This window comes from Panicum hallii, chromosome 3 (genome assembly GCF_002211085.1).
Source record: "Panicum hallii strain FIL2 chromosome 3, PHallii_v3.1, whole genome shotgun sequence".
Taxonomy (NCBI): Eukaryota; Viridiplantae; Streptophyta; class Magnoliopsida; order Poales; family Poaceae; genus Panicum; species Panicum hallii.
In genome coordinates this window covers 11,160,986-11,186,027 of record NC_038044.1, presented here as the reverse complement: position 1 = coordinate 11,186,027, position 25,042 = coordinate 11,160,986, and the positions used below count along the sequence as shown (strand labels likewise).

The following is a 25,042-nucleotide window of genomic DNA, read 5'->3' as shown; positions in this document are numbered from 1 at the left end:
TGGGATGCTAGCCGCTGATAATTCTGTAGAAAGTGCAATAGTGCATGGGGACATGGACATCCCAGCCACAGAGCTCTGATGGAGAACTCGAGCTTCAGAAATCGCTGCTGCAAAATACAGGCCAGCCCACGAATCCAAACTGAAAAGCAAGATATGGGCTGAGTACGTCGTTGACATGTACATGGGCCGGTCAAAACGCCAATGGCCTTTCCTTTGTACATGATGACCGCGATAGCTTTGTCACTGCTTACTAGCTTTAAGAATGGTATGCGATCAACGAACTAATGACCCAAGCCTCTTGGACATGCTCTGAATTATCCGTGCTACTTGATGATGAACCCTGCGTGCGTACTGTAAATGAACAATTTGAGTCGAGGTAACTAAAACGGGATCGGACATATTCCATCGCTAAATCTTGGAAAACCCCATTTCACACGACAGATTGGTGAAAAGAGCAGCGCATACTAATTAATCCGATCAGCTAAATTTATCGATGAACATAACAGATATGAAGAAACTAAGTGCCGCCACTGACCCACTGTGCCACACCCTACACCTTGCCAAGTTCAGCCGCGTGCAACCGTGCAACAAAACGCCCCCAAAAAAGAACCGGTGCACCACCGTCCGAGGCCAGCTCCGCTCCTTCCGGTTTATCCCACCCACGCTAGTTGTACTGGAACAGGCCCGCCCGCTCCGGCCAGACCGCGAACGCGGGCGCCGGCGCCGGCGCCGGCGCGACGACGTTCAGCCGCCACGCGAGGAACGGCGCCTCGGCCGCGGCGTCCGCGACGTCGCCGCCGCCGCACGGGAACGCCCCCTCGCCGTAGCAGGGCACGGCGCCGGGCGCCTGCTTCCCGGCCGGCCCGTACTGCGCGGCCCGCTGCGCGGCGTAGCCGCACGCGCCGTGATGGTCCATGGCCGCTGTCGCCGCCGCGCGCCGCTCCTCCTTCTTGAACCTGATGCCGCAGGCATTGCACAGGGACTGCACGGGACACAGAGGCAGAAGTCATGCTCATGGACGCGACGACCAGAGCGCGTACGAGTACGACGGGCATATATGGAAGACTGCGCTAGTTTTAACAGGGCATCAAAAGTGTCACGGGACAGAGACAGACACGACGCGAGATCATGTCGTGCTCACGTGACAGGTGACGTCGCGATGCGATTTCAGTATGTCACGTTCACACTGACTTGTTCTTGATCAATGATACCCTAGTTGCTACAAGATAATGCTAATGCTTATAGTTTTGTTTCCAAATGCTTAGTAATATAGTGTTTGAGGAGAATCTAAAACTTTGTCAGATTCAGTAGGTGTGGCAACTGGAATGGACCAATGCTAGGAAATTGGCAAGTGTTTGCAAGTGAAGATGAACGCATACCTTGGGCCCGCGAGGTCCGTTCCTCCAGAGCGGCGTCGACGAGGTGCCGCAGTTGGCGCAGCGGCGGTCCACGAACAGCGGGTCGTGCTCGGCTCGCGCCGCGGCGCCCTTGGCCGCGCCGGCGGCGCCGGGCTTGCTGCCCTGGCAGCAGTAGTAGGACTGATCAGCAGCAACGTCCCACGACACGGGGGACGCGGACACGGACGGGTACGCCGGCTGCACGGCGCGCTTGGCCAGCTCCGCCGGCCTGGCGGCGGCGCGGCGCGACGAGGGCGTTCCGAGCGAGAGCGTGCAGTCGACGGAGCCCGCGGACGACGTGGAGGACGGGGACGAAGGGGAGGTGGTGATGGAGCTGTGGTCGTCGTCGAACGCGGCGGCCTCGTCCGCCGCCGCTGCCGGCCACTGTCCCTTGTTGGGCAGCGGGAAGAAGAGCGAGAAGGTGGTGGACGCCATGGTGCCCGAGGCGGCTGCGACGCTCTGGTGGCTGCTGCCGCTGCAGTGGCGAAGCATAGTCCGCAGCGAGGCCACAGTGCGGGTCTTAAAGGGCAGGGCGAGGCGTCACGCCGAGGTGCCGAGGAGAATAGATGCGGAACTGAACTGGCTACCAGGCTGTGCTACTGGGACGGCAATGTGCAGGAGCTCAGCTAGGGGAGCCAGGGCAGGGCTAGGATTTATAGGATCAGATTCACTTGCCACAAGCTGATTTGCCTTTGCCTTTGCCTGGTCGATTACTCGGGGCCAAATGCCCATGCCAATGCCATGGCTTGGAGACACAAAGCTTGCTTTGAATATTACCGACGCCTCGGTCGCGTTGCGTGCGCTAGCTCTAGGTAGGTGGAAGAAAGCGGATGGCACAGGGGCAGCAGCGCCCAACGAGTACGCCGCTGGACCGAGGCGCTGTGGATGCGGTGGCGCGCGCAGTGGCCGGTCAGGCTCGACGCGACGGACTGACTGGTCGAAGCAGAACCGCTGGCAGCTGCGATCCCGGCCTCGCACTTATCCCGGAGCACGCGCCCGCCTCCCTCACTGTTCACGCTATCTACCGGAGCAGTGCCGCGCCAGCCAGCAGCAGCAATCCGTAGGGAGAATCAATGGAGCAGGCTAGCAGCTGCCAGCGTCGAGGCCCGAGACGCCAGCAGCGTAGCGGAGAGGACGATGCCTCTGCCGGTGTCCTGGGAACTGGCAACGAGATAACGATCGAGCGAGCCAGGGCAGGGCAGGCGGCGTCATATATAGCAATGACGAGCAACTGTTCCGGGCCTTTTACATCACAACAAGACCGGAGATCGAGCGAGAGCCCTGGCGCCGGGCCAGGGCATCGCGGCAGCGGCAGCAGGCCTAGCCACGCGGGCACGGGCGTGTCTCTGAGCCACCACGCCTCGTACGGCCTCGCTCGGCGCCCGCCCATCCCTCGCCGTCTCGCCTCGCCGAGATCGACGTGCGACGCATCGACGGCGCGCGGTATCGGGCGGTCAAAAGCCGGGGCGGGGGTCGTGCATGTGACCCCGTTGGAACAGTCTCCCACGCGGGGGCCGCGCATATACGCATCGGCGCGCCCGCCGGCGCGGATCACGACGCCGCAGCCGGTGGCGGATGCGCTGTTGGCATGCCACCGGAATACGTACCCGGCGCCAGCGCTGGCCCGGCCTGTCGCATCGAGGCCCGCGCGCGTCCCACCCACCCAAGTACTCAGTACCCACGGCACGGCCGGCGGCCCGGCGCGTACGCCGCGCGTGTAGCCCTGCTGCAATGCCGCCGGCCGCCGGCCCGGCCGGACGGACGCTCGCCGGGGTCGTACGCGCGGCGCTTCACGGGGCCAAGGGGGCCGCCCCAGCGGGCAGGCGCTGCGCCGCTGGCTGCGGCAGTGCGGCTGGATACGGCCGGCTAGGTAACGTCATGGGCGCGTACGTGCGCGCCGGTGCGTGTCGAGCGGCCGAGAGGCGGCGGGGCCTGCTAGCCCCTCCTCCGGCCCCCCGCCCGGTGACCGGTGGGCTCTGCGGGCTGCGGCGGTGATGGATCGGCCCGACCGATCAATGCCCCGGCGTCCGGGTCGTTACTCGTTCGCACCGGGGGATCGTACGCCCATGACATGTCAACAGAGTGGCGTACGTGGGGGTACGAGCTGTGTGATTCACCAAGACGATGCTGTACTTGGCTCTCGCGAATGCCGATGCGCGTGCTGCATTCCGTATGTGGTTCGAGCCCAACTGCCAAGCCGGGGGTGCTTCACTGCTTCTTACTTTCTGAGATTAATCACGTGGAGAGCAGAATTGCAGGGCCGGACTGCTGTGGAGAACAAATTTTCTTGTGCAAAAATTTTCATTAACTATGAACCGAAGATCATCCACCAAGGGATTTTCATCTGCTAAAAAAACATGAAAATTGGCCAAACCATGAGCAACCTTGTTACAAACTCTAAGCGTACAGTTTTGATTCTCACGTGTAATGAGTTAATACCTCTTCTTTTCCTATATATAAAAGAAGAGCACCCCAAACACACCATCGCAATGATGGAAGAGTGGGGGCGCGTTTGGTTCCCCGCTGAAGCTCGTCAGGTCTTTGGTTGGGCACCACCAAAAAATGAGCGTTGTTTGGTTATATATAAAACTACAGCATGTCACCCGATTTTCAGCACCAGCTAGTTCATTTTCTTTTCAGCGCCTAACCTAAATATACATTATATCTAGATGCATAATTATAAATTATATATTTAAATTTATCAAAATAATTTATAATTTAAAACAGGTAAAGTATTCTCTGGCACCACGAGAGTCCATGCTCCTGATCCTCCTATATACTCCGCTCGCTTATTACCGCACCGACCACGTGATAGTTCGCCCCTGGCCGGGACCCTATCACTCCTGGTCTAAATGAAAGTGAAAGGTAACCAAGGGAATAAAACAAAGTAGCAGCAGGTGCGAAAGAATGAAAGTGGTAAGAGACAAAATGCTCCAGCAGCAGCAGAATTACCGGCCTTCGCCGCGGTGCACCTTCCTAGGCCAGTCTCAAAGAGACATTTTATGGCACTAAATTGTATATCACATCATTAAATTTGATGATATAGTGAGAATGAGGGAATTTTATAGGATGAAAGAGAAGTTTTATCCTGTAAAATTAATAACTGTATGATAAAAACTGTACACTGAAACTACCTTATTAGCATGCAAAGAGCCCAGCCATCCCTGCAGAAATGCCCAGTCCAAAGCGCACATCGGTCGGTCGGTCTCTCTCTTCTTTTCATGGCAGCCTGATCGATCAATCGATCGATCGGCTCAGTTCTTCTCTTCGGGGGCGTAAGCACGCACGGATCTCGACGCCCCAGATAAATCGATGGTAAATCATGGACGCACGCATGCGTCCCACGTAGCGGCGAACTCGATCAACGGATACATACGTACCGCCCGATGCCTGTTAAGTTCTTCCCCCACTTCGTTCTTCCAATCGGACTCCTCGAGTCAAAGAAGAGAAAGAGAGATATTCCCAAAAAGAAAAAGAAGAGCAGCAAGAGATCATAGCTCAGGTTCACGAGGTAAAGGAGCGAGCTCCATAGCTTCGCCTGGGTCGATGGACACATTGTATGGGAACACGCACAAACTTTTTTCAAGCATGGCCTCGGAGCGAGATCATCTCCACCGAAATTCGCACGGATTTCAAATTTCGGTTTGAAAAATGAAGTCTTTGTCATTGCTTCTGACAGTGGACCCAGCAAAAACAACGGCAGGGGTTAAGCAACAGTAATCAACACTGGCTTGCAATTGTTTACTGATCTCCAGCTTGGCAACAATCACAAGGGTATAGTATGCGTTGCGTTTGCACGTGTGACGGCGAAACATCCATCGGATCAACGCATTGATTAGTTCGTCCGGAGCAGTGTTTGTTCCTACCTGGTGCAGCGCATCGATCAGACAACCGCCCAAGGATCGGAGGAGGAGAAGGTGATTACGCTGGCAGTGCGTTCAAAAAGGCTGTCGCCGCCTGCTAAAAAGTCCTCGAGATTGCTTTAAGAACGCCCCCGCGCGCTGAGCACGAGAGATACATCGAGAGCATCTTTTGAGATGGTTTTCAGCGGCATGCAGTTGCAGCGTCCTCTTTGTACCCTAGCAGCTGGCCGGAGTCCGGCCGGGGGCTCAGCTCAGGGCATCTCACCAAAATCTAACACGCCCTCAATGCGTCAGTAGCATAGCATTAGCATGGGTAGTTATGCCTTCTTTTTCTGAAAGTACCACCGGCACTGAGCAAAAAATGGTTTTATGAAGAAATGGAGAGAAAAAAAGTTTTCCTGCTGGTGTTGGGTTACCATGCATATGGTAGGATTAGCAGTATGGAACTTGACTTCCGGTACCCAGCGATTGCACGCACTGCACATGATGGATAGCCAGAGAAGATCCGGGCCGGTGGGGCGGATGAGCTTGAGCTCTGCTCTGCAAAGTCGCCTTGAGAACTGAGACATCCTGATTCTCGCTTTGCTCGACCATGGCGTCTGTCGGCGTCGGCACCACCCTCCAATACAATGCTCCTACTGGCGCCGCTTTCTCGGTCGTTAAAAGAATACAACTCTCATTTTCTGATAAGTTAAATAGTTTTAAATTTAATTAAATTTATAAAAAATTACTAATATTTATATCTTCAAATAAATTTAATACGAAACTATATTACGTAATTAATATAATAGTATTTATTTTATAATATAAATATTAATACTATTTTATATAAATTTGATCAAATTTGAAATTGTTTGATTTCTAAAAGATAAGAGTTGTATTTTTTTAGCACGGAGGGAGCACCCCGAAGCCAGTAGCCGCTCGCCTGGCCTTCGGCCGATGCTGCCAGCTCCTCACCACGTCACCATCACGCCGGCCGGCCGCAAAAAATCATCCGACGTGTGCGAAACTCTTCTCGCAAAGACCCCTACCGGGCCGTTAAAGCATGGGCGGCATGGCACAGCCACGCAGCTGTGTAGGCTGTAGAGTTGCAGCCCGGCCGGCCTCCGAGGCAGCTGCCAGCTCAGCTGGCCTGGTCGTGCCTTTTCATGCACGGGCCACTTTACATGCTGGTACGAGCTCACTGGTACACAGACAGAGATACGACCGAGTTGTCTAGGCGGCTACCTCTACGCGACGGGACCACCCGCTGGCGTCTTCGCTTGACCCGGGGGGGACCACCGTCAGCGCCTGCGGTTGGCCCGGCGGCCACAGCTCTGCCTCCTCAAGGCGGGCGGCCCCGCCTCGCCGCATTGGCGGCTCGGCCGCCGACGCTTTGACCGAGCCCGCCGCCCCCGCCATGGCCAGCGCCGTCTAGACGCGCGGGGGCGGCCGTCGCCTGACCAGCCGAAACACCCGGCGGCGCGGCAGGCGGCAGCGTCGCCAGGTATTCGGCGCAACGGGGCCGTGGCCCGTGGGAGTATCCCGGTCCTCCCGGCCGGGGAGATGAGAGAGGACCCAGTAACACGGTCCACAGGCGGCGCGTCGGGCCGCGTAGGAAAAGGCACGGGCCTGGCCGGACCCAACGGGCTGCACAGAAGCAGGCCTTAACCGTATCGTAGTCCTCTCGGATCTCCGACTTCACGCGAGGAGGACATGACACAGGAGGGGGATTAGCATAAACTATTTAGGGCGTGTTGTTTACTGCCCTCTAAATTTTAGACCCATCACATCAAAAAGAATCTTGTCATTTAAAAATATTAAATAAAGTCTAATTACAAAACTTTTTGCACAGCTGGGTGCTAATTCGCGAGACAAATTTAATGAGCCTAATTAATGCATAATTTGACACAGTGATGCTACAGTAATCATCCGCTAATCATGGACTAATATACCTCATTAGATTCGTCTCGCGAATTAGCACTGTGGTTCTGCAATTAGTTTTGTAATTAGACTTTATTTAATATTCTAAATGACAAGATTCTCTTTGATGTGACCCCTCTAAACTTTAGACCCCAGGAAACGAACACACCGTTAGTCCCATACTGGTTCCTCTAGTCGCTGCCTTCCCCGGGAGCAGCTACAAAACGATCCCAGGGTGCATCCTTGATCCATACTTACCTGGACGGGGTCGAAGGCTGATCAAGAAGGGTCGTGGCCTAGGCTAGTGGCCTCCATTGCACTTCGGAGGAGCACTGACCTACCATCTCCCTAAATGGGAGAGTGGACGTCGTAATTTGTGGCAGAGGGGGTACGCGTTCGCGCGGCCCCTACCAATAAAATTTAAATTTTGATCTAATAAAATTTAAATTTTGATCTAATGGTTAAAGATGTTTTTAAATTTTATAGATTAGAAAATATCTTTTCGTATGTTATTTTATTATTAGAATTAGAATCAGATTTTAATTTTAAAAGGATTTTTGTTATTTGGTTTTTGGTTCTGCACTACATGAAATAAACTGTCAACTTTGAATTTTTCTTCTTCGAATTTCAAATGATCAAGTTTGAGTTGGACAAAATGTCAAAAATTCTAAATTGTGGCAGCCTGGAAAACAAACTAGATATGCAGTACTACTGGTTGGTTCAAGAACTAAACTATGATTTGGAGGGCCTTTCTGGCAGCCTTTTTAGGTCAGCGGAATCGCCACTGGTCACGAAAATGGTGGCGTGGTGTTGACTGGGCACGGTGAACATGGCTTGGCCCTGCCGTTCCTGATCTCCGGCGGGAGAGGCGCCGGCGGCTGAAGCCCCTGCCATCCGCCATCGCAGCCGCTGATGAGTTCCGTGGACCGTGGTCCGTGGGGGATGGGCTTCGCGTGCCAGTGCCTTTCCCAAGCCGCCACCACGGCAGTCTAAGGTGCGCATCACAATTCACAAGTCTTGAATCCCCTTCTTTTCAAAAAAAGAGTCTTGAATCCCCCGTCTGAACTCCATTTCAACAGTATCTTCTTCGTATTTTCTCTTTCAGTATCTCACTTATGTTCTTCACTTATGTTCTTTACATTTACAGTTGATCGACTCAACCCACAAATGTTTTCTTCTGAAAAATTTGCCTACTTATCAAACCTTTTCAGCTGGAGCTGAGCGAGGATTCATAGACTTGAAACAACTCGGCACTCGCATCTTAGAATTATCGTATAATAGATAGGCCTGTGGAGCTCCCCCGAATAAATGACGACTCGCCAGACTCGAACTGACGTAGGTGATAGATAAGAGTCCTTCTTTCCATTCTGGATTGATAAAGCGTCAAGCCCAAAGAGCTCTACGGTAGTGCCTTGCGAGGTCGTAGACCCGGTAAACCCATCGTTCGCCTAAGATCGAGAATGCTTAGTCACATCACTCTTCATTCAGTTCAGTCCATTTGCTTAAAACATGCATGTCCAAAGAGATGGCGATGACAGTCTCTCTCTTTAAAATCACGCCCAGGCATTTATGTCCATGTCTAATTCAAGGCTCCAGCATAGGACTAGAGGCTGGCAATCACATGCAAGCAAACGCATTGAGTTGCATTTCACAGTGACAGCTTCAGAGATGTATTTGCTCAAAAAATTTTATTCTGAACGTGTCTCAATGAAATAAACAAATCGCTCTCCTCCGTAACCCGTGCAAGGGTTTTCAGTGCCTTCCGCTACTATTCCATTATATCTTACACATATAAACACACCTGCCTTCTGCTAAAGAATCATATTGTACAATGTACACAGACACACAAGATGATACATCCAAACAAAACATGGCTGCAAGGTTGCTGCGGAATTCATGGGTTCAGCGTCCCAAATGGCATGTCTTGATATGATAGCACATGGGGGGATCTCAGACTTTCATCATCATGCTTGGTCTCGGAACATTCGACCCTCCCTTGCTTCAGCGGAATGAAAACGCAATTTCCTCAAGCGTTCTTCCTTTGGTCTCCGGCACCCATAAGCACACAAAAATGAGGGCCATGGTACACACGGCGGCATAGATAGCAAAAGTTCCTGATCAAAACAAGACATGGTCAGATCTGACGTCGCCAAGGGAAAGGGACATGCTTCAAGTAAGAGGGACAGCAGGGTACCTCCATTGCTCCAGCTCAACATCAAGCTTGCGGTCATAGTAATGGCCCATGCTCCCAGCCAGTTTGCAAGGGTGGCAACACTTCCAGCAAGACTCTTAATACTAACAGGAAGAATCTGAAGGAACACAAGGTAAATACATAAATCTCCCTAGAAGTTGGTAGATGAGCTCTAGGAATTTCATTATACATGCACAATGATAGGCTGTTTGCTCTTATTTGTAACTATAAAATCTACTAGTTTACTAAATGAGGTGATTGGAGTAATTGCGGCTATGAATATGATTATGTCATCTGGCTAGAGAAAAATGCAGTTTTGTGGGAGCAACTAGTTAATGGATAACAGTGAGTTTAAACCATTCAAAAGGAAACTCTGTTGGGAAGAAATTGGGGATTGGGGGTTTCAGTATCTGTTGGTAAGCAGAAAAAAATGTAGAAATTCACAACTGGGACAAAAGTGTTAATTCACAGTCGCAATAATCACGAAAAGAGAAGATAATATAGAGCCAACAGTTGAACTATAACAAGCGAAGTGAAGACGAGCAAACTATACCTCAGACATAATGATCCAGGGAATGGCTCCTAATCCAAGATTAAATGAAATCACAAATGCCTGGAGTAGAAAAAGGCAAGGCCTTAAACAAGCTTATATCACAACATAGGGGGAAAATAATATGTAATAGTAGTGCAACTAACCACAAGTCCAGCCAACGAAAGCATACTCATTACAGAGTATAAGTGGGAGCCAGCAGTTATGTTGTCCTGTTTCAGAATTGAAGTAAGTATATTTCATAAAGGAATGATAATATAACTGATTATTTCAGAAATAAACAATAACATGCTACCATTAACCTTTTTAAGTGACATTACCTTAACAAAAAATGACACAGAAACAACAACGAGAGTAATGGTCATTCCAGTAGTAGAAATCTGAAAAGAACAACTCAATTAGCATAGTTGGATAAGCATGCCGAATAAACAATTTGACGGAAAGTTGGAAGCTAACAATGAGAAGAAGCCTTCGACCAGCTTTGTCACTCAACCAGGTTGTCACTCCAGTAGCAATCACCTAAAATGATTAGATCCCATAAATACCAAGCTCAAATCTGCTAAAATTTATCTGAGCAACAAGGGATAAAACACCTGAAACAAATTTACCTGAACAACACCCAAACCAAATGTTGCTAGATTACTATTTGTAATACCTGTTCAGAAAGAGAATCCGGTAAGATATCAGACATGATGAAGTCTATATTCTAGAAAATCATCCATCAAATGAAGCATTGTGACAGCATCTCCACACAAGCATAAATCACACAGAAACAACGTGGTTTCATTTGCTAGGCAAGTTCCAAAATATGCAAGACGGCAAGCATTGGTCAGCATATCTCAGTTATAGTAGAATCTAGCATCGGAGTTTTGAAACATTTGTGGCAAAAAACTAGTACACAAAAGCATGCTTAGTAATACAAAGACTGATCATGTCCTGAAGAATATACCAGCAGCTTTGAAGATACTTGCAGCATAAAATAGAATGCCATTGACACCACTTAGTTGCTGCAGCACGAGGAGACCAATTCCTATCTAAAAACCAAGCCAGTAAGAAAAAAAAAATCAAACACTAATATGTGAAAACTCAAAGTAATTACAAGCAGTCCACCAACCATAAGAGGAACACTATATCTCTTCTGCTTGATATCGGCAAACCTAATGGTTGTCCTCCTCCTTGATGATGCCACAGATCTCTGTGTAAACAAGGCAAATAATTATGTAATTCAAGCCTTCTTTGGCTACATTATACTAATAAATAAGAGAATTCTACACCATCTCTTATTACTAGCAATACATTGACGCTTGACCAGGATGATTACCTTTATTTCATTTACTTCTGCTGTGATGTCAGTCTGAAATCCCCGCAGAACTTGCAGCGAGTATTCAAAATCTTCCATCTTTCCCATTTTCGCCTGAAACAGCAATCTGTTCTATTCAGGCCCCACCATTAATGCTATGAAAAGTTACTATGATGGAATACTTACCAGCCACCTTGGAGATTCAGGGACAAAGAACAACCCAGGAATCAGGATTGAACAAGGTAAAATGCCTAAAATATGACGAAGTAACAGAAAATAGTTAGTAAGATGATTTGTATAAATAAAACAATCCACTTAGCCAATTGATTGGTGCCACATAGCATATGTTGCTTCATACTAAACTAACAGACCATAGTTACGCATCATATTCATACCTAGAACAGCAAGAATTCTCCAGGGAACAAACATGCCAAACAGGTAAGAAACCAATATACCAATCGTAACTGAGAGCTGCAAAAGAAATTATGGATTGGTTTGAAGTTGAGAAAAACATTGACAGACCAGAAGACAGTTATGCATGAATAAAATGCTGCTGTTCACCATCAGTCATCAGAAACTACCTGAAAGACAGCACCGAGAGCTCCCCTCTGGTCCTGTGGGGCGATTTCTGCAATATAAACAGGTACCTGAGACCATGAAATATGAGATACAATCAGAAAAGTAACATTGGTCATAAGAAAAACAAAGCAATAAGCAACTAAGTTGCTACATGTACTTAAAAACGATATGTTTAACCATGAATGCACTATATGAGAAACCTGAACCTGCAAGTATGCAGGAATAGAAAGGCTACCTATCTATGTTATTGTCATGCAAGGAAAAATTACTGAAATTCATTATCATTCAGGTTTCATAAAAAATAAATTTCACTGTACAATATGGGTCATATTGCAGCAAGTCAGATTAGCAAAAAGAAGTCGAATTCCTGTTACTTTTAAGGGCTAGTATCTTTTGATAGTGAAATATGCATACCATATTATTGAATGAGGATCAGTGGTGGGTTTTCTTGTCTAGTTCATGAATATTTTTGAACTATATAACAAAAGGAAATATCATAGATTTATTTCTTTAGTTTTGTTTCATCGTATCAATCTATACTCCTTAGTATGTTGCTATTTTTCACCATGCTATTTCGTTTCCATTGTGTTGAATCTTGGGATTGCTTGTTCATATGAACTTGTGAAGACTATATCTTTATGACAGGTATTGTTTTCTTTTTGGAAAAAAGAATACATATCAAAGCACCATAATCTTTAATGGTTGGAAGAAGGTGGAACATGAAAATGTCATTAGTTCTGTATAGTGTAAATTGTTTCTAATAAGAGGGAGGACAAAAGAGTTGCATACCGTATAAGATATTACACCAACTCCAAACCCTTCTAGCAGCCGGCCCATAAACAAAAAGGAGGAATCCTGAAAACAAACCAATTCAGATGTAAATAAGATGTTCAAATGCTATCATCATAAAGAACAAAGAAAAATCATCAGCAGGAGCATTGAAAACGATGGTAATGAAACCTTACTTTTGCAAAAGATATCGCGAGCCACCCTATAATGTTCGGGATTGCAGCGATCATGAGAGACTACAAGACCAGCCAAAGAGAGAACATCAATCAGTGCACTAGTGAATTTCAGCTGAAAATCGTCAAAAACGGATCTTTGAAGCTTTCCACTCCACTAACAAAGCTGCAACCTTTTTACCCTCCTATAGTCCTATAGTACTGCTACAAAGGGCACTCAAATAAATGATTTAAAATTAGAACATGAGTCAATCTCTCCTTTTGTCCTCTTGTATTGCATCTCATGACATAGGAAAGAGAAAACGAGAGAGAGAAACCTCACCCCCTTGCGTCCGATATACTCTGCAATCTGCCCACTGGCAATGGCTCCCACCATCGCCCCGACGTTGGACAGTGATCCGAACAGGGAAAACTGCACAGACAAAAAAAAAAAGGCAAGCAACATCAAGTAAAGATAAGCATTACAAGGGTTGACGCACCAATGAGAGATGACAACGGTTCACCTCGGAAAGGGAGAGGCCGAGATCAGCAATCACGGCGTCCTGGGTGGGCGAGGAGTATCCGCAGGTGAAGCCAAATTGGATGGGACCTAGCGCGACAATGAGCGTGCAGAGCGTGGCCGAGACAGAGACGTCGCGGATGGAGAAGGTGGAGGAGCCTAGGCGCTCCATGAGGCTGGATTGCCGCGAGCCCATTATGCCCCCCGGCGGCGGCATCCGGTACCAGCTCCCGGTGTTCAGGAGCGGCTTCCGCAGGTCCGACGCGGAGGACGTGCGGACCCCATCCTCCCCGCCACTCTCCTGGTCCCGGAAGCTCATGCCTGGACCTCTCAATTCTTCTCAGCGCACCAAATTTAATTGGCCGTGGTGCCAAGCAGCGCCGATCTTGAGCGCTGAGCCGCTGACGGAGAAGACGAACGCAATTAAAACACGGGTGGACGGAAACTTGGATCTGATTGAGAACAAGGGAGGCAATAATCAATCCACACGCACGCAATCAGAGCTAGAATCCCTTACCGGCAAAAGGGAGAAGAGACCAGGGCCGGATGGATCTCCCCGGCAGCAGCGGATAGCGTTCGCGCTTCGCCCGGCGGTTTCGCGATGGGTCCGAGCGACCGCGGTTTGATTGCGGAGAGATTTTTGAGGGAAGAGAGAGGGGCGGACGGGCGGACGGACAGGGAAGCAAGTGGTAGTCTGTCTTTCCGGATGGTTTCTTCCGTTTTCCTTAGGTCCGTGTCGTGGGCAGAGAAATCTGGTGAGCTGGACAGGGGAGAGGAGGTGGCCATGCATCCAACCCTTTCTTTCCGTTCTATAGCTCTTTTTAAGCTGCAATGTAGTAATTCTTGGCGTGTTGGTAATTCAAACTCATAAAAGGTGCTATTGTGATTGAGAGCTTCTATATAAAATATTTTCGGATTTTTCAAGAACACAGTTCAACTAACCTATCACATTCGATACTTATATGTATATCGATAAATCACATGCAATTTTTCGAAATTAATCTAATAGACAAACAAACAATCATGTAGAGATATATAGAACGACTTATAATTTTAACACTAAAACTTTAATATACCTTCAAATATTGTTATATATTTATTGTTGCATTTCTCATATCAGTCGTGTGCATGGATTAAACTGAGGAATAGATGACATACTTGTATATAACAGTTTCAATTATACCCATATTACATTACAATAATTACCTATTTAAATATCCAGTATCCAATTTGCGGCTTAAAGATCCACGGTATGAAATTTAAACAACAAATTTGAGAGCAAGAGATGACAATACAATTGTATTGCATCTTTATTAGAATGGTATTGATCGATGAAAAGAATTTTTCATCTACCAAACATGAAGAACAAATGCACCACAATCTTTGACGGTTTGGCTACGCCACCACTGTTAAAGTATACAATTGCTTAAGAAATCTACCATATATATTAAGTGTTTATGGTCCCATTTGTTTAGCTTTCGGATTCCAAATTCCGAATTCTAGGAATGACTTGACTATTAGATTTTCTAAAATCGATCAGAAGCTGAAACAAACAAGACTTATATATCATAATTAACACGCATCATTCAAATGTAACTAATAAATCATATTTTTTTCTCTATTTTTATATAGCTACGTTTAACTTTTAAACTTTGACTACGGATAGTAAAGAAACCATAAAGATTTTTAATCTTAAAATAAAATTAGTTGGTTCGAAAGGAACTATCATAACATATAATTTTTTATATTTCAAACTAATAGTTTATAAAAATATTTTTAATTAAAAATGATAATAAATTTAGATAAATATAAACATAACTATATTCTAGATAGGAATAAGTATAATATCTATCTTGTCCTTAGAAATCTTCTTACCTCGCAGTTTTCTGAATTCATATAGTGATTGCTTACCATGTTTTCAAATTCAACTAATAATAGAAAGAAGCATTTTTTTAGACGAAAACAATGGAGAAAACTCTGATGATAGTCGATCACCTGCACGGCTGCACCCTGCACCTCACTCCCTCTGTAGTCACTAGCCAAAGCATCGAAATACCACAAACACCCCCAATCCCACCCCGAATCCGCCGAGAAGTCAAGACGCCATACTTCCTCTCCCCGTCCTTCATCCATGGGCGAGCAATCCCTCTCCCAGCCCAAGCCCCAGCCTCTCTCCCCGTCGCCCCCCGCCGCCTCCGCGTCCACCTCCACCTCCAGCTCCCTCGCCACCGCCGCCGCCTCGCGCCCCAAGAAGGAGGCCCACCCACCCTCCGACTCCAACCCGCCGAAGAAGCCCCGCCTGACGTTTGCGATCCCGGGCCGGCCCCTCTCCGCCGTCGGCGAGGTGGGCGCGGCCATCCGTCACCTGCGCGACGCCGACCCCGCCCTCGCTGCCGTCATCGACGCCCACGAGGCCCCCGTGTTCCAGTGCCCGCACCGCCCGTTCCACTCCCTCGTCCGATCCATCCTCTACCAGCAGCTCGCCTTCAAGGCCGCCGCCTCTGTCTACTCCCGGTTCCTCTCGCTTCTCGGCGGCGAGGCCAGCGTGACCCCCGACGCCGTCCTCGCGCTCACCCCGCAGCAGCTCCGCCAGATCGGGGTCTCCCCGCGCAAGGCGTCCTACCTCCACGACCTCGCCCGCAAGTATGTCTCGGGGATCCTCTCCGATTCCGCCATCATCAACATGGATGACCGCTCCCTCGCCGCCATGCTCACCATGGTCAAGGGAATCGGCGCCTGGAGCGTTCACATGTTCATGATCTTCTCCCTCGCGCGCCCCGATGTGCTCCCCTCCGCGGATCTTGGCGTGCGCAAGGGCGTGCAGATGCTCTACGGGCTCGAAGACGTGCCTCGGCCCTCGCAGATGGACAAGCTCTGCGAACGGTGGCGCCCCTACCGCTCCGTCGGGGCGTGGTATATGTGGCGGCTCATTGAATCCAAGGTGCCGCAGCCGGCGCCGGCCATCCCTGTAGGACAACTTGTCCTCCCTTCGCCTGATGGCCAGATTATGCTACAGCAGCAACAGCAGCAGCAGCAGCAGCAACAGAACGTCATCCAAATGATCGATCCCCTTCAGATGCTCCCAGGAATGGGGTAAATTCGTTATCACTCCTACCTATTGTTCTTCATCTTAAATGGATGATGGTTGCTGTGGGTATCAGTTGGTTGCTCTGCACATTATTGTTCTGTAATGGCCGGAGTGTAGCATTGGGAATGAGTACTTTGGTCCGAACTTATTAAATTATCAATGTGGTTTGTGTTGTTTATCCTTGTCAAGAGTCTGTGAAGATGGTGATTAGCCGTTCTTTACATTGTAAAATTCGTTAGCAGTATTTTAGAATCCCCCTGGAAATGTGCCATCCTTGTAGTTTACCTGTGATGAAATGATTAAGAGCATGCTAAGCACAAGAATCCCTCTTCTAATTCTAAAGGTGTCCATTGGCATTTTGGTGCCATTGCTTGGTGAGACAGAATGGGTATCACTGTATAGTGTACACATGTACATAGTTTGCCTGTTAGAGCATTTGCATAATTGTTTTGCAGTTGAAATGAACAAACAACATATGATGCGATTGAGCGCTTAAACCTGAAAAATTGGAGTGTATTTCTTTTTGGAAACCATAATAATAAATTTTCCAGAACATGCCTGGGTATGTGCTAGGCACATGTTGCATTAAGAGGAAAACAACCGTAATATCACAGTTGTGATATGTTTTTGAGAGCTTTGAAAAGAGGTAATATTGGTAAGAAGTAAGTTCGATCTGTTCCCACTGAAGTATGCAGGTTATGAACAGGATATGGAAACAATCACACTTGCTCAGTATTAACTACATTAGGTTTGAAGCAAGAATCCAAGATTGATACTTTAGCTTTCAGGTAGAGATGTTGGTGGGGTTGTGGGGTTACACTACCATTCTCCGAGACTGCAAAATGGTTTGCCATCCTAGGATGAACCAAGAAGAACATAGCATCTTTGTTCCTAGAGAGGATTCATTATGAGAATCTAAATATTTATTTTGGGGGTTCCCTGCTGGAGTTTCTTTGCCAAGCACTTCCTCCTACAATTTGAGGATGCCTTTTAGGATTGTATTGAAGAATCCACGGTATAACCAGTCTGGGGAGGAAAAACATAGTATCATTGAATACTGACCACTGCGTACCACATTTTATCTAGACTAATGATGTTGAGTCTCTGCCTGTGAGTGCAAGCTATATGTGTGCTTCTATCATGATTTGGGTTCATGCAAAGTAACGATGATTGTTAATCAGAAAAGATTATGTTGCAGCATCTATCCTTATGGCATGCGTGGTACGAAAAGAACAGCATTTTTATGTGCTGATCCACCATTACAACAGGGGACAAGGATGAATACGAGTCCAGAAAATGTTTGTTCTTTTAGCTGCATCGACATTTTCGACAGAGAATATGACAGCTGCCCATTTGTCTGACATTTGTTCCGACCTGAATCATATGATGCCAGTACCGGTGTTGTGGGGGGAGCATTAGGGATCTGATTATGCGTCGCCCCAAGCTCCTGATTCCTGATCAAGCCGTTCGGTGCTGTGGGGGAGCATCAGAGATCTGAGTATCAGGCGGAGCTCGGCGTTTTGTTGGGAACATGGAAAATCTGGATCTGGATTGTTGTGTGCCATCATGCATTCGTGCTCCCACCAAAGGCAAGGGGGCGCCGTGCCCTTGTCTTTCCAGCTATTCTGTGATTTTCACATGGGAGGATCTGGAGAGGAGATTCTGACAGTCGTACTGTAAAAGTGTAGTGGTCGTTATTGCCAAGTCACTGTCTTTGCCGTTCTCACTTGCAGCGGCCAGTTCGTTCTGTGCTACTACCTCCTCTTGCGTGCGGCTTGGTGGCGTCATCTGGTGGTGCTCGCCGGGGTCAGAATCCATGTATAGCAAGAGCAAGCATTCGATGAAATGCAGAGATCTCCCGTTGTATCCATGCCATGCTGGCCTTATCCGCAACTGCTGGTTGCTGTAATCTTTCTTTAGACCACGCCGGTCCGCCCTTGTTGCGGTCGCTGATCACGTAATCCGACCAAGGATACATCACCAGCAGGCCAGGCCAGGAAAATACGCAGTCGAATATGCTCGGCGAGATGCTGATCTCTCTGGTCATCTTTTGTCCTGCGTCTTGGTCACTCCCCTTCCCTTTGCCACCAACGGATTCGTACGGCACCCAATTCCGCGTATCTCCTCTTCGGCTCTTCCATTCGTGTGCCATATTTGAATGTGCTAGTGTTGGTGTGTTTTTGGCATGAACATAGATTGGCATACGGGTCGTAAACGAGCAGGTCAGCAGGGGGCATATGCTCTCAGATATCCACCATTGCCGGGCTAAGCCCAAAGAGAAGGGAACAAGAACCTTTGCCTCGTTGCCTGCGGCGCCAACCTGCACTTTGCTTTCACCCACGTCACCAACGTTTTACTTAGTCCGCACAACGCTATCAGGCAGCAGGTTCGTTCTTGCGGTATGAATAGCAATGCTATAGCTTGCAAGACTGGGATTTGCACGAACCGTCACCTCCTTGTCATTTTTTAGTTAGTTTGAATGGAGACGAATCGCATTGCCATTGTTTTATGAGGAGCACGGACAAAAATCCTGTCGTTCTTTTTCCGAGGAAAGGGGACAAATTGGCAGCGCCTTCGATCACCTCACCTCCCGTATAAATAGACCAACTCTCCGTTCAGATAGGCATCGTCTCGTGCACAGCATTTCCATTCCATGCGTTAGCTAAGTTGGTGGGACTGGGAGTGCAACGAGCAGCAGTTGTCGCCGGCCATGTGCACCGAGAACTACGACCCGTGCTACCCTGACCAGCCGGTGGTCGACCGCTACCTCCCCGTATGGGCCAAGCTGCAAGCGTTCGCCGCCAAGCCGGCCTTCATCTGGGCCGACGACGCGGCGACGTCGTCACGCACCGCACTGACCTACTCCCAGCTCGACTCCGCCGTCGAACGCATGGCGCGCAACCTCCTCGGCACGCTCCGCCGGGGCGACGCCGTCCTCGTGCTCGCCTCGCCGGGGCTCTGCCTCATCAAGCTCCTCTTCGCGTGCCAGCGCGCGGGGCTCACGGCGGTGCCCGTCATCCCGCCCGACCCGGCCAGGTTCGGCCCCGCGCACGCGCACCTGCTTCGCGCCGTGGCGCAGACGAGGCCGAGCGCCGCCGTCGCCGACGCGCGCTACATCGACGCCGTCACGAGGATGGCCGCTTCCGTCGCCGGCGGAGAGTCCGGCCGGCTGGCTGCCATGCTGAGCCGCCTGCGCTGGCTGGCCGTCAGCGAGCTGGAGCGGGAACGCGGTAGTGGTGGGCCGGCATCGGCGGCGGGGTACGTGGGCTGCGGGCCGGACGACGTGTACCTGATCCAGTACACCTCCGGCGCGACGGGCGTCCCGAAGCCCGTCATGGTCACCGCGGGCTCGGCGGCCCACAACGTGCGGGCCGCGAGGAAGGCCTACGACCTGTGCCCCGGCAGCGTCGTCGTGTCGTGGCTGCCGCAGTACCACGACTGTGGCCTCATGTTCCTGCTCCTCACCGTCGTCGCCGGTGCCACGTGCGTGCTGGCCGCCCCCGACGCCTTCGTCCGGCGGCCCCGCCTCTGGCTCGAGCTCGTCACCGAGTTCAGGGCGACGTGCACGCCCGTGCCGTCGTTCGCGCTGCCTCTGGTGCTCAGGCGCGGCCGCTCGGCGCACGGACGGTCACTTGAGCTCGGGAGCCTGCGCAACTTGATCCTGATCAACGAGCCCATCTACGAGTCGTGCGTCGGCGAGTTCGTGCAGGCGTTCGGGCGCGACGGGCTGCGCGCCACGTCCATCTCGCCGTCCTACGGCCTCGCCGAGAACTGCACGTTCGTGTCCACCGCGTGGCGGGGCGCGTGCTCTGACCTCCCGTCGTACATGAAGCTTCTGCCATCGGCGAGGCTGTCTCCACCATCGTTTTCCTCGGGTAACGTGGGGCCGGAGATCGAGATCGCCGTCGTGGACGAGGAGACCGGCGAGCCGTTGGAGGACGGCATGGAGGGCGAGATATGGGTGTCCTCGCCGAGCAACGCGTCGGGGTACCTCGGCCACCCGTCGGCGAGCCGCGAGGTGTTCTGCGCGAGGGTGCCGGGGCGGGCCGGCGCGTGCTTCGTGCGCACGGGCGACCGCGGCGTGGTCAAGGGGGCAGAGCGCTACCTGTACGTCGTCGGCCGGAGCGCCGACGTCATCGCGCTCGACGCCGGCGGGCGGCGCCGCGTGCACGCGCACTACGTCGAGACGGCGGCTTTCGGCAGCGCGCCGGATCGCCTGAGAGGCGGCTGCGTCGCGGCTTTCACGACGTCGACGACACAGCGGTCACTTTCGCAAACCGACGTGGCCGTCGTCGCGGAGCTACAGAAGGGAAGCGGCGGCGATCACAGGGTCCTCTGCGACCGCATAAGGGAAGCAGTATGGCGAGAAGAAGGGGTGAGGGTTGGTTTGGTCGTGCTGGTCGACGGTGGCCAGGTGCCGAAGACGACGTCGGGGAAGCTGCGCCGCGGGGCGGCGAGGGAGATGCTGCTCGCCGGGAAGCTCCGGGTGGTCTTCGAAGCAAGGTACGATGACGGTGACGGCTCGGTAGCTGGGGTAAGAGGAAACGAAGGGGAGGAGATGGCGGAGGCGTCTGCAGCTTGTTCGGGGACTGACATTGCCACCGCCTTTGGGAGCGCGAGCCGCCGTCTACGCTTGCAGTCGTTTCTTTGATCAAAGCTTTGGTCGCGTGGCATGGCAACGTGGCAAAGGAGAGCCACTGATTGTGATTATCATCTACGATGCGACCCCTCCACGATGTTACATACTGAGGGGCTGATTGGAGTGGCGCCTAACCCGCCACAGCGTGCCTAACTTGTGGCGCTCAAAACGGCCGCCACACCTGTGGCGGAAAAAGTGTGGCGCGCCGTGGCGGGTTAGGCGGCACTCCAAACAGCCCCTGAATTTTCTCTAAGATTGTGGCAGAACCAACATGAATTACACCTGCTCAAATACGCAAGTCCTCTCGAGAGAGCTCCAACGTATTTCAAATGGTGTAACCTCTTGGCCTGTCGGGTAACGTCCTGATAAACCACCGAATGTAGGATCAAACAAGGTACCTCACACGAAGGTGAGTCCAGAGATACAATCGCCATCATATTTTACATCACAGGCATTTATGTTACAAGAGTTCCCAAAAGTAGCATAAGTTCCAAACCGATAGAAATTATTATAAACCAGTTTAAAGTTTCAAGTTCACGGCAGCAGAATTTAAAACACGACAACTATACACGTCGCCAATACGGACATCATGCTAAGCCCTAGCATGATATCACTCGGTATGATCAGTGTTGGCCGGAGACGGGTCCCATTCCACGGACCAACCATCGGACAGAGCATAGGGCCAAGGCATAGGAAGAGTAGGATCTTCAGAGACATTATCTGAAATAAAGTCATATTGCAAGGCTGAGTACTTTAATACTCAGCAAGGCTTACCCGTTTCATGGTATATTTAGCCATGTAACTAGACTATGTAGGCTTGATAAGGTTTCAGGTTTTGTTTCAGCTGAAAAGCAATAAAGAGTAGATCCTTATTTTCAAGTTTTAGCTTTCAAATTCTAGTTGATTATCCATTCTAAGTAAGCAACTATAGCTATTCAAGCATGGTAGAGCTTTTAAAGTCAACCATCAGTGTTTCTCATCATAGTGTTGCTCTTGTTACTCTATGTGGCAAAGGAATCAAGCAGTCCCAATCTCCGCGAGAAACGGATGATTCTGAATCGAATTTCACCCTTACAAGGTAAACCTAACTCACACGCTTGGAACATCGAAAAGACCGTTCTGAAGCAACCGTTTGCCTTTCATTCCGGGTCATGGATCAGATCCATCACAAGCGACTGCAGGACCATACGCACATCCAATGTGCAGGAGGTACGTCTACAGCGCTACTGTATGATCGTACTCCTGGTTGCCCTGCAACACATATTCCCACACGTCGAAGCGAGTAACCGAAAAAACCAAATACGAGTGGTGGGAGGTATGTCCACTTGCCGGGACGATTGGTTACTAGGCTCACCGCTTACCATATTTCACGGCATGTGGCTAGTACTTTCAAACGCTTAACCAACGCTACCACACACTGCGACCTTAGCCAAATTCATCAACACAGATGGGGTATCATCTCAACCATGATACTTCACATAAATCCCGTCCGTCATCCTTATAGTGATTACAGGAATGTAAACACTACAATTACTATAAAGCTCGCGAGTGACAGGCAATCACTCGACTTGTACCGGTCCTATTAGCATAGCAGCTATTCGGACTCAAGTTCTAGTATTCAGTACATCGGTTTCTAGAAATATGCAACTAGGGTTTCCAGATAACTCCTAAGAACTTAATGCACAAGTATATATATAAATGTAGATTTCAGTGTAAATAAAGTAGCGGGTTTATGTTCGGGGCTTCAGAGAAATCCTCGACAAAAGTCCTGGGGTCTTCAGAATAACCTCCTTCTGGTTCCGGGATCAGTTCGTAGTCTCCGTTGGCGAGAGTGATTGAGTCTATATGATATGCAAAGATGTGGTTCAATGGATGTATACACTTTCATTTCACTTCACGATAAAGTTGCAATCCAAGGAAACTAATATTACATACTAACAAGCAACACAATTCCCCTTTACTAGGCAGTCATTTATCGGGTATCAACTAAACTACCTAGTTACATTAAATAACATGGTTGCTTACCCTAAACATCTAAACTAACTATATTAGTTAGCATGTTTGGTTATCTTAAACAATCAAACTAATTACACTTAACAACTTTATTTACTTTACTAACTAATTATTTTTAATAACCTTAGGTTATTACTTAATTATGGACTTACTTTGGTTAATTAAACAAATCCTAAGTTAGGAATATAAACTAATACTATCAAAACTAGGATAAAAATATCTAATTGAAATAACATTATCCTAAATTTTTTAGAATATTTTATGCAACAGATAAATTAGAACAATTAATTTAATTAAACAACATGTATAACTTGAATGAATTTTACAGAGCAATGTACTTCAAAATTGAAGCTACCAAATTAGCTGAGAATTACTTTAGCCTAATTACATCTACTGTAAATTTATCTAATTTTTATTTTTACAGAAATAGTGCTACAAAATTAATCAAATATAACACTACGATATCAAGTTCTATTTATCCTAGCTGTTCTACACATGATCATAGGTTAAAAAATTTACATAGCTCTACTTATGGCACACACATCTCATGTTTCAAATTTGAGCATCAGCACTGCTATGGATCAAAAGATCTAATTAAAGTACCCATTATCTACTAATTAAATCACAGCACAAAATACACAGATTCATCTCATGATCATAATACAAAAGTTGTAGTATTTAACACAAGGATTCAAACCCAACTAGTTTAACATTTTTCAGAAATTTTTACAAATTTCTACATATTTTTAAAGTTCACTGCTTTACAAAAAGGGGGGCTCTGTAATTTTGCAGGAATGCCCTTGGAACTTTTCAAATCGATTCAAATAAGCCCTTGGCCGGAGGAGGAAGGGAATCAGAGGGAAGTCGGTCGTGTTCCAGTGGAGAGGGCCACCGGCGGCGAGGACCGAGGGGAGGAGGAGTTTCAGGAGCTTACGGCGGTTCGATTGGGCCACTTGTCGAGGGCAGGGATGGCCGGGAAAGAGGATCTCCACGGGAGTCCGAAGCGGCGGCGGAGGGGTCAATGGCGACGGCGGTGCTCCGGCGATCAACGTCGGCGAAGGACCTGCGCGTGAGCTTCAGTGAGTCATGGGTGATGCACTGATGCATTCAATTGGGAACAAAAGCCACGGAATAAGGACGACCCGCGGAGACAGTGACGAGGGCGGCGGAGGAAAATGCCGGCGAGCGTCGGGAAGCCGATGTGGTGCACGAGGGGACCGATTGAGTGGTCGTAGAGCTTCACGGGGTCGAAAGGAAGCTAGCTTAGGGGTTGTCGAGGATTGGGAGAGGCTGGAGTAGTCTGCCCACGGTGAGCAGAAGCTCGCCGGAGTAGATAAAAGGGGGCGGCAGTGGTTCTGGAGTTCGGGGTGTGCGTGGAGTGCAAAGGCGAGGAAAATGGGTCGAGTGCTATCTGCTGGTGCTGCTGCGCAGAAGAGGGAGGGAAAAAGAGCAGGCGCGGGCGCGGGACACGGCGGCAGCGAGATGGCGGCCGGCAGGAGCTCTGGTGGCCGTGGCACTCGCGGAAGAGGACAGCAGGGGAGGGGAGCAGGACCGGGGAAGGGGGAGGGCGACGCGTGGAGTCCGCCCGAGCAGGAGGTGGCGCTGGGGAGGAGCTAGAGCGGTGGTGGGCGGCGCGGGCAGTCGGCGGCAGAGGGGAAGCAGAGCAGGGGGGCGCCAGAGGAAGAAGAAAGGGAAAAGGAAGCCAGGGGTCGATGTGAAATTTCATAAACTTCCAGGAACTCTGATGTAAAGCCAAAATTTCTCACTGCTCTAGGGCTAAAACAAAAATGTGACCAAAATAAAAGTTGTACAACTTCTCAAGCTCTACAACTTTGTTTTAGAATTCAATTTCAAAAACTCAAAGGGTACAACTTTATTTTAAAACTTGGAGTTAATTTCAAACTTAATAAAGTTTTGTCCTTATTAAGGTAAATTTCATATAATTTTGGACCTAATTACAAGTTTTCATGTAATGTCATGATTACTTGCATTCTTACACTTTGGCCCTTAGTAAACTTTGAAAGTTACTTTTGTACTTCAAATATTTTGCATAAAAGGA

At 49.2% G+C, this 25,042-nt stretch overlaps 4 protein-coding genes and 1 non-coding gene across 7 annotated transcripts; 3 read left to right on the top strand and 2 right to left on the bottom strand.

Moving 5' to 3' along the window:
• Positions 1-664: 664 nt before the first annotated feature.
• Positions 665-2,000, bottom strand: LOC112888134 (GATA transcription factor 15-like). Its single transcript, XM_025954488.1, has 2 exons — positions 1,380-2,000; positions 665-982 (listed from the first exon to the last, which is right to left on the bottom strand). The coding sequence occupies exons 1-2, from the start codon at positions 1,887-1,889 to the stop codon at positions 665-667; spliced, it is 828 nt and encodes a 275-aa protein (XP_025810273.1). The 5' UTR covers positions 1,890-2,000.
• Positions 2,001-7,412: 5,412 nt separating this feature from the next.
• On the top strand, positions 7,413-7,573 carry LOC112888212. The gene has a single exon (XR_003227755.1). It is a non-coding gene; the product is annotated as a U1 spliceosomal RNA (small nuclear RNA).
• A 1,258-nt stretch (positions 7,574-8,831) lies between these two features.
• On the bottom strand, positions 8,832-14,013 carry LOC112884960 (sugar transporter ERD6-like 4). 3 transcript variants are annotated; one of them, XM_025950607.1, is made up of 18 exons: positions 13,761-14,013; positions 13,248-13,695; positions 13,067-13,156; positions 12,748-12,807; positions 12,572-12,637; positions 11,785-11,850; positions 11,599-11,674; positions 11,390-11,454; positions 11,225-11,317; positions 11,018-11,098; positions 10,853-10,937; positions 10,512-10,558; positions 10,360-10,422; positions 10,224-10,283; positions 10,050-10,115; positions 9,907-9,966; positions 9,357-9,471; positions 8,832-9,276 (listed from the first exon to the last, which is right to left on the bottom strand). In XM_025950607.1, the coding sequence occupies exons 2-18, from the start codon at positions 13,560-13,562 to the stop codon at positions 9,164-9,166; spliced, it is 1,521 nt and encodes a 506-aa protein (XP_025806392.1). In that variant the 5' UTR covers positions 13,563-13,695; positions 13,761-14,013; the 3' UTR covers positions 8,832-9,163. The 3 variants fall into 3 exon arrangements, with proteins under 3 accessions (XP_025806392.1, XP_025806391.1, XP_025806393.1); XM_025950606.1 differs by having other exon boundaries at positions 13,248-13,644; XM_025950608.1 differs by having other exon boundaries at positions 13,248-13,636.
• Positions 14,014-15,286: 1,273 nt separating this feature from the next.
• On the top strand, positions 15,287-16,654 carry LOC112884961 (DNA-3-methyladenine glycosylase 1-like). The gene has a single exon (XM_025950609.1). It carries the CDS (start codon positions 15,375-15,377, stop codon positions 16,338-16,340), a length of 966 nt encoding a protein of 321 aa, XP_025806394.1. The 5' UTR covers positions 15,287-15,374; the 3' UTR covers positions 16,341-16,654.
• Positions 16,655-19,041: 2,387 nt separating this feature from the next.
• Positions 19,042-21,063, top strand: LOC112888153 (long-chain-fatty-acid--AMP ligase FadD26-like). The gene has a single exon (XM_025954513.1). It carries the CDS (start codon positions 19,042-19,044, stop codon positions 20,980-20,982), a length of 1,941 nt encoding a protein of 646 aa, XP_025810298.1. The 3' UTR covers positions 20,983-21,063.
• Positions 21,064-25,042: the final 3,979 nt, after the last annotated feature.

Excerpts from the sequence above, each read along its gene's own strand:
- LOC112888134 (XM_025954488.1), bottom strand. The coding sequence starts at position 1,889 with ATGCTTCGCCACTGCAGCGGCAGCAGCCACCAGAGCGTCGCAGCCGCC. Across the intron at positions 983-1,379 it reads ACGGACCTCGCGGGCCCAAG|TCCCTGTGCAATGCCTGCGG; the intron begins GTATGCGTTCAT and ends TGTCCCGTGCAG.
- LOC112884960 (XM_025950607.1), bottom strand. The coding sequence starts at position 13,562 with ATGAGCTTCCGGGACCAGGAGAGTGGCGGGGAGGATGGGGTCCGCACG. Across the intron at positions 13,157-13,247 it reads TCGGCCTCTCCCTTTCCGAG|TTTTCCCTGTTCGGATCACT; the intron begins GTGAACCGTTGT and ends TTGTCTGTGCAG. Across the intron at positions 9,472-9,906 it reads CCTGGATCATTATGTCTGAG|ATTCTTCCTGTTAGTATTAA; the intron begins GTATAGTTTGCT and ends GTGTTCCTTCAG.
- LOC112884961 (XM_025950609.1), top strand. The coding sequence starts at position 15,375 with ATGGGCGAGCAATCCCTCTCCCAGCCCAAGCCCCAGCCTCTCTCCCCG.
- LOC112888153 (XM_025954513.1), top strand. The coding sequence starts at position 19,042 with ATGTGCACCGAGAACTACGACCCGTGCTACCCTGACCAGCCGGTGGTC.